This window comes from Nansenia antarctica, assembly GCF_963989245.1.
Source record: "Nansenia antarctica genome assembly, chromosome: 2".
NCBI lineage: Eukaryota > Metazoa > Chordata > Actinopteri > Argentiniformes > Microstomatidae > Nansenia > Nansenia antarctica.
This window is the reverse complement of record NC_137675.1, coordinates 13831101-13839201: the sequence shown is the minus strand read 5'-3', so window position 1 is coordinate 13839201 and position 8101 is coordinate 13831101. Positions and strand designations below refer to the sequence as shown.

Here is an 8101-nt window from a genome sequence, read left to right as displayed (position 1 = left end):
CAGAACTGGCAGAAGCAATTTGCACTTCCCGCATTGAGGATTAGGCTACTGTAATACAGTTTGGAAAGGAAGGAGGCTACATTTGGACTCGACCTGAAATGAAACCGGTGATTAAACTGATTAAAGCGCCTAGCTTCAACACTGACGTTTCTGAACGCTGGCTGCTAGAATTGATCCCTGTATGACCCCCCCCTAAGGAGAGTACACAGATACTTTGAGTGAAATGTGGCCTATTGCGATGCCATGCAGACTAAGGTGTGATGCTCGGGTCACCCTGATACTTTGTCTTTCCGTTCCAGGTGAGAAATGCAGAAGCTTTATTGATCTGGCCCCTGCTTCAGAGAGAGGTGAGTGATCACTATAGGAGATAAGGTAAACAGACCTGTCATGGTGCTGTTCATCACCTCCATGAGACCAACAGCACAATAAAGCTGGACTTGACTTGACGTAGTAGTGTAGACCAGCGGAGGCCGGTGGAGGGAGAAATCGGAGGATGGGGTCATTGTGATGCATGGAATGGAATGAGGAATGGTATCCACAGAAACCATGCATTACAATGAGCTCGTCCTCCGATTTCTACCTCATTTCTACTAATATTGTTAATGAGCAAATGCAGGTAGAAATATAGTTGCATAAAGAATAATGGCAGAACTATTTGCAATTATTTAAAAACCCTGTGAAAATCATGTTCTTGTTCATAGAGATAAACTATCTTTACTTACCGGACATACAGTACCAATTTAATTTAATTGAATAGGAAAGTGTGTCGAAACTTTTGACTGGTACTGTAGATTACTAGATTAAGCATCCTACTCCTTCTAGACCAGAAACTATCTTCGGCGGAAATCTCCATTGAAAGTGTCCAATTTGTCTTAATCTGTGTCCAGGAAATATATCTTTGGTATAATATTCACATGGCATCATGCCTGATGCCAACCTTGACATCTCAATGGCTGATTTATAGACTCTACCAACCTTGCTATGTGGGAGGTGAAACTCATATTACATCTACATACTCATCTACATATTTCAGATGCACTGAGGCTTACGTTTATAAACAGCCTTGGCATCCTCGTAGTTGTCAGGGACACAGGAAGAAGGGTTACGGCAGGCATACATAGACACACCTCTTCATGATGTAGGGACAGTCCCTCAGCCCCTTCAAGTGAACACCCCCTTGAAAACCCAATTATTTATGTAAACAACTTTTTAGTAGTAAAGGAAGGGTAGAGTGGAGGGGGATCAAATAAATCAAATCAAATTTAAAAAAAGTGGTAAACAATGTCGCTAAATAATTGACCCTGCCCCTGACCCCCTGAAAGTTTGAAGTAAGGTAACAAAAACAGAAACAAAACTTTGCTGCAACTTTACATTAGGAAACAATGGCAAGAGGAGCAGACACCTGCCTAAGGGTCAGGACCGTCCATCCGATCGTCGTTGACAGGGTCTCCAGGGAAATACTGCTACCCGTGCCAGCAGCGTGAGATGTCATGAGATGTCATGATGGATTAATAGAAAGAGAGAGAGAGAGAGAGAGAGAAGGAGAGAGAGAGAGGGGTGGAGATGAGGGGAGAGGGGGAGAGAAAGAGAGAGAGAGAGAGAGAGAGAAAGAGAGGCGAGATAGGAAGAGGAAGAGTTGTCTGACCTGTCTGGTAGATAGATAGCTTGACGGTTGATTCAGTGCTCAAGAGGATGTCCTGAGCTGGATGAATGATGTGATATACAGTATGGAGCTATGTTGATGATGTGATATATGGAGCTATGTTGATGTGGATTATGTCACATGCTCATTGTAATACACAGAATGGAATTTGATTGAGAATGTTTATTTTGGTCCCTTATACAATTCACAATACATATATTAAAAAATGTACACAGTCACAATGCGTACCAGGACCAAAAAGGTGTAGGCTGAAGCCATGGCTTATTGTGCCTACCCTTCGAGGATAAGGAATGGCACCAAACACCTCCGATTTCTAACTCCACCAGCTTCCACTGGCCGCCACATATTGTATAATTGCCCCGTGGGGATTAATAAAGTAATATGGAATCAATCGGAACACCCCCAAAAATCATTCCCTATTGCTGTGACAGTGTTAAATAAGCTATATACGAGGTGCACATCAGAGCATTTGCTTGTGATTTGCAGGTGATTACTGTATGGCCGTATACAGTAGCCAGGGCTCACTGCGCCTGTTGTGTGTTTTGCAGGTGTGCTGTGGCTGTCCGTAGTCTCTGAGATGCTCTACATCGTGCTGCTGGTGGTCGGCTTCAGCCTCATGTGCTTAGAACTCTTCCACTCCAGCAACGTCATAGACGGACTCAAGCTCAATGCCTTCGCCGCTGTCTTCACGGTCCTGTCGGGTACAGTACACATACACTGACTCTCATCACTCTCATCTTCCTCTCACTCTCTCGCGCTCTCTCTCTCTCTCTCTCTCTCTCTCTCTCTCTCTCTCTCACGTTTACTCTCACTCCCTTACTCTCTCTCTCACTCTTTCTCATTCACTCCCTCACTCTCACACTCTTACTCTCACTCTCTCGCGCTCTCTCTCCCACGTTTACTCTCACTCCCTTACTCTCTCTCTCACTCTTTCTCATTCACTCCCTCACTCTCACACTCTTACTCTCACTCTCTCTCTCTCTCTCTCTCTCTGTCTCCTTCTCTCTCACTCTAAAACAGTGCAGACACTACGCAATTTCAGCCACGAATTTGCCATGAGCCAAGTTCTCACAACTCAATTTACATCAGCTGTAAACACGGGTCATTTTCAGTGAACTTGACACCTCGATTTGCACAGTGTGAGTTGGTCAGCAACGAAGAGAAGACTCTAATAATTCAAATTTGAATTCTTTAAGAATGTCCTGGTCGTGGCTGTGTGAGATGTGCTCAGATGTGAGATAGGAGCCGTAACCAGTGAGAATCCCAGATGTCGTAGAAAATGACTAAGCGTTTGGGTCCATATCCTATACAGAAAACCTATACAGACCAAAAACACATTCAGATTCTCGGTTCGGAACCAAATTCTGTCCGGACCAAAGCTGCCTTTATAGGCTCACAGCATCTAGCGAAACGGGTCATGATCGCAATAAAAAAGATTGAGTAAGAATAGACAGCCCCTGCTGTCTGTCTGCGCTGCAATATCGCGTCCAAATTCTCCTTGTGTTTTATGTTTTGCTTTTCCCCGGTGCATAAGAAGATCATGCTGATGCCATTCTGTCCTGGCACTAACAAACAATGAAGGCTTGGTCACATCTCCCAGTGTAAGAGCTACCCTCTGGTACACCTTGGTTGCGCAGTTGTATGTTGCATCAAGTCAGTATGGCGTGGAGAATTTGTCTTGTAGAATGAGAAACTCTTATCGGTTGGAATCGTCTGCGTTTGTAAAAACATGGCACAGTGTCCATCTGGCTTCTCTCTCTCTCTCTCTCTCTCTCTCTCTCTCTCTCTCTCTCTCTCTCTCTCTCTCACTCACTCACTCACTTGCTGACTCATTCACTCTCTCTCTCTCACTCACTCACTTACTCTCACTCACTCATTCTCACTCTCACTCACTAAACCAATGAATCTTCGTTGACCCAGGGTGGCTTGGTCAAGTCAACTCTCGCACACAACTCACACGTGTGTTTGATACTATTCCTCATTCCATTCCATGCATTACAATGAGCCTGTCCTCCGATTTCTGCCTCCACCACTAAAATTCACTTGGAAGATGGTGACATGATTAAAAGAGTTATTGGACGGAGGCATTAGCTTGGTAAATCGTAGAAACATAAGCTACAGTATTTGAGAGGGATTTAAAAAGGCACGCTCACAAGGGGTCACTGCAGTTCAGTGATGTGTGTTTATGTGTGTGTTTGTTGGTGTGTCTGTGTGTGTGTGTAGTGTGTCTTTGTCTGTGCATGCTTGCCTGCATACTTTTACATACATTTAAATGTCTATATGTATGTGTTTGTGTTTGTGTTTGTGTGTGTGTGTGTGTGTGTGTGTGTGTGTGTGTGTGTGTGTGTGTGTGTGTGTGTGTGTGTGTGTGTGCGTGCGTGTGTGTGTGTGCGTGCGTGCGTTTCTGTATTTTGGCAGGCCTCCTTGGAATGGTGGCCCATATGATGTACACACAGGTGTTCCAGGCGACCGTCAGCCTCGGCCCCGCAGACTGGAGGCCCTACAACTGGGACTATGGATGGTCCTTCTGGTAGGCCTTACCCCACCACCACCCCATCACCACATTACCCCACCACCCCACCACAACCCCATCACCACCTTACCCCACCACCTCTTTACCCCACCACCTCCTTACCCCACCACCACCTTACCCCACCACCACCTTACCACTCATTATTTAACTCACTAACTGCCAAATAATTCCAGAACACTCACCAAGTGCTTTATGTGGTATTTACCTAGCAACAATTCGGTCGTGACGTGTTTCCGGGTCCAAAGTTGGCAGAGGCGCTGTCTTCGAAATGCCTCAGTAATAATAATAATTCATTATATTTATATAGCGCTTTTCCGAGGCTCAAAGACAAATATGGGAAATATGGGAAAAAACGGGAAAGTGCTGCGTCCCTTGTTGTATGAATAGATCTGAGTCTAAAAAACGATTGAACTGTCATTCTACCGCTGTAGTACACTGGTACTCTGGTGGAGGGAATTTCTGGTTTGGACCCGGAAATTGCTTAACGTCACGTTTGACGTCAGACTTAACAACCGAATACCTTGATTGGCTACAAAATGAAGCATCATCATTTATGCATTTTTGGTGAATTTAGTCACCCATGGCACTCTAGAATGTTGACAATGTGGGTGACTTTATTCAGCCTCTGCACTACATGATTTAACAGACTTCTTCTTCCAATCTGTCAATCTGACCTCCTCCTCTCCTTTAGCATGGCCTGGGGGTCCTTCACCTGCTGCATGGGCGCATCGGTGACCACCCTCAACTCATACACCAAGACTGTCATCGAGTTCAGACACAAACGCAAGACCTTCGAGCAGAGCATCCGCCAGGAGCAGGCGCGCGAAGCCTTCGGCTACTTCCGGGAAAGTTCTATACACTCTATCTCCAAATGTGTGGACGCCTACACTCAGACTCCGAATAGCAGAATAAAAACACCCATACACGCCCCCTCCATAGACCTGAGCGAAGGTGCGGAATCCCTCGGGGAAGAACAGTTCTGAGGCAATTCTCTCAATTTAGGGGAACTGAATTCAATCTGTTCTGCCCAATTGTGGTCCATCTATGTATGGGGTGATGTCTTTGGGGGTTCTATCCCACCTTGGCACCTGTGATTCAATGCACCACTGCCTTGGTTGAACCTGGGCGGGAGATCTATCTACTCTCTTCTGGGTTTTGGCATTTGGAGTCATGAAGTCAACTCCCACGGTGCTAAGATTGAGAAGCCCTGTGCGTGATAATGCTGGCGTTGAGTGCTGGAAGGTGGGGCCAATCTAGGGAAGTTGTTGCAAAGAAAGGGACACACAACCTTTTACACAAGTTGACACAAATTGTCTTTTTCTCATACAGTATTTAATTTTAAAAAATGGTCCTGGAGCCAAACTATTTATCAAGATGTACATGGACATGCCCCATAGGTTACCTGTGGAACCTACAAGCAGCCTAAAAGTAAAACATCATTCATTTTGCACGCTTATACTAAATTAATACTTTTGCCTTACTAAATTTGAAATTATTAAATGTAAGACTTTTATCTGTGTAAAGATGGGGTGACAATAGGCATTTAGTAAGTATGTATGGACTGCAAAATATAGCAGGGTTTACTGTGCCTACTGCCTCTAATCATATTTGTATGCATATGCAAAGAAAGACCGTTTTTATCTGTGGCATCTCTACGAAAGAATGTGCTTCCCTGTTAAAATGACATGTTGTTATGCATAAGTGATATGCTATTATATATTTACCACACAGTGACACTGTCAACAGAGCAGTTCCGCAACTATAGAGACCGATTGACACGTTACATGTACATTTGAATAGAAACATCCTGCTGTATGGTTTTATTGTAATGCTTTAGTGCGTTGCATTGGAATAACCCACAAATGTTGTCTTCCATACTAGTTTTTGATGATTTTGTACAGAGAACAAACTGTCCCATGGTCACTGTACCAGTTTTAAGACTGCCACCAGCTTTTTGCTGTTCATTATTTTTAATGTTGTACATTTGTTTTTGGCTTTGGGAACAATAAATTGCTTAAGTATCAACGTAGATCTTTCTCCACACATTATTTCAGGTGTAGTCTACGTATAAGCATTGCTATTTTACAATGTTCAAGCAGAATGTGCATCAGAAGACACTAAAGGCATTGCAAAAAAAAGTCTGAATTATGGCAGATGAAGATGTGTTTATGCATTCTTAATATGATGTAAATGTTATTTGTACCTGAATACTCTCACAGGATTAAGTGTGTTGTGTAGGATAGGCTAGTATCTATTGTGATGTGTTTCTGGTGTAAATGTAGTGGCCTAAATTGGTTTCCAACTTGAATGTTTACAAATCAGCTATACCCTCATGTTTTGTTAGTTGAAAAGAAAGTTAAATATTTTTAACACTCTCAAGTTGTGAGTGGCAGAGCACCGAGTGCAAAGTCTATGGGCAGAGTCTCGAACCGTGATGCTGATGAGAGAGCAGAGCAGCAACCAGGTGTAGTAATAAGTTAATGTGAAGTTAATGAGCATTTAATGCGAAAAACAGATGTCTTCGACTTCTACTGGCTATTAGAGAATATGTCTCGCATTCTTTCAAGGCCGCACTGTCTGCCATTTGGAACACTCTAGACTAGTGTAACGTTTTGGTGTGTAAGGCGGACCCAGGTGCGGCGCAGGACAAAGTGAAGGCGGCAAGCAGCGGTTGGAAAAACAACAGACACAGGAAGAAACCCTCTACCTGTGCTAAAACAAATCAGAACCCCACAGGGAGAACGCTGCTCAAAACCAATGAGAATACTGTAGACCTAAGCCTACACCAGAACACCTCAACTCCTCGACAAAGGTCTACCCAGAAACACCGGCGAAAGCAGCTCTCAACACCTGTTTAAGGCAGATCCATAACAAAGCAGGAACACACACTTACTGAACATACAGAGACATCAACCGGCCGGGAGTGCTGGGAAGTGAGGACATCAATACACAGGTGACACACTGGACATTAGTCCATGATGAGGAAAGGAACAGGGAGTGTATTAATCTACCAGGGCCACCAGGGGCCGCCAGACGGAGGCACCAAGGAGCTGCCAAGGAATGGCGCCATGGAATACCTAGTTAGCGTAGAGTAGTGGGGATTAGTCACCGAATCCATTGCATTGCCATGTTTTGGCTTGACTAGCGAGTGTGTCATTGATTTTCAACAACGTTGACATTTATTAGAATTTTTCAGAATAAAAGTCAGAACATTTTGATTGATTGCCGACTTGTTCGATGTACTGTAGATCATTTGGGGAGTGGTGGTGGTGGGGCTTGGGGGGGTAGAAGGGTGATGATGGCGATGATAATGATGATGATGATGATGATGATGATGGATAAGCAGGAGGCACACCTGGAAATGAGAGTAACATTTAGCCTAAAGTGGCTCCTATACCTGTGTTAGGCTGTGTAGTAACAATGTGTAACAACATTGTACTAACAATGTTAATCTCCTATGTTAAATACGTAGATTAGTGAAGGAATAATAATCTGTGATCAGTGTGATGTATATTATGACAACCCGACATTGATAAAAAACAGTTTGAGTGTATGTGTGGAAGACGCCAGACCAACACCATTACATTCTAATAGAAAACACCTTTGTAACCATGGTGACCATTGAGAGCTGACGTGGGGACAGAGCCCCAATTAAAACCCTGAAATGGAATTCCTTCTCTAGATCTGATCTTTACTGCCCTCTGGTGAAATACACTCACTATTACTAGTGTGTTACTATCTAATTCAACGTTGTTACACTACACATTCACTACTCTAGACCTGATTTTACTGCCCTCTGGTGAAATACACTTGTTATTACTAGTAATTACAAGCACCAGCCTACAAGACTTCAGACCTCATCAACGTCTTTTCAGTGTGATATGGAGGTACAAAATAATGCTTCT

At 43.8% G+C, this 8101-nt stretch overlaps 1 protein-coding gene across 1 annotated transcript in view; it reads left to right on the top strand.

Moving 5' to 3' along the window:
* Positions 1 to 5179, top strand: part of LOC308149836 (germ cell-specific gene 1-like protein) — a gene marked incomplete at both ends in the record, with an annotated part of 6912 nt that extends 1733 nt beyond the window's left edge. The window contains 4 exons of the mRNA XM_080522722.1: positions 300 to 347; positions 2212 to 2364; positions 4082 to 4193; positions 4888 to 5179. Coding sequence (XP_080378848.1) covers positions 300 to 347; positions 2212 to 2364; positions 4082 to 4193; positions 4888 to 5179 — 605 coding nt within the window. The remainder of the gene's footprint in view (positions 1 to 299; positions 348 to 2211; positions 2365 to 4081; positions 4194 to 4887) is intronic.
* Between the last annotated feature and the right edge of the window lie 2922 nt (positions 5180 to 8101).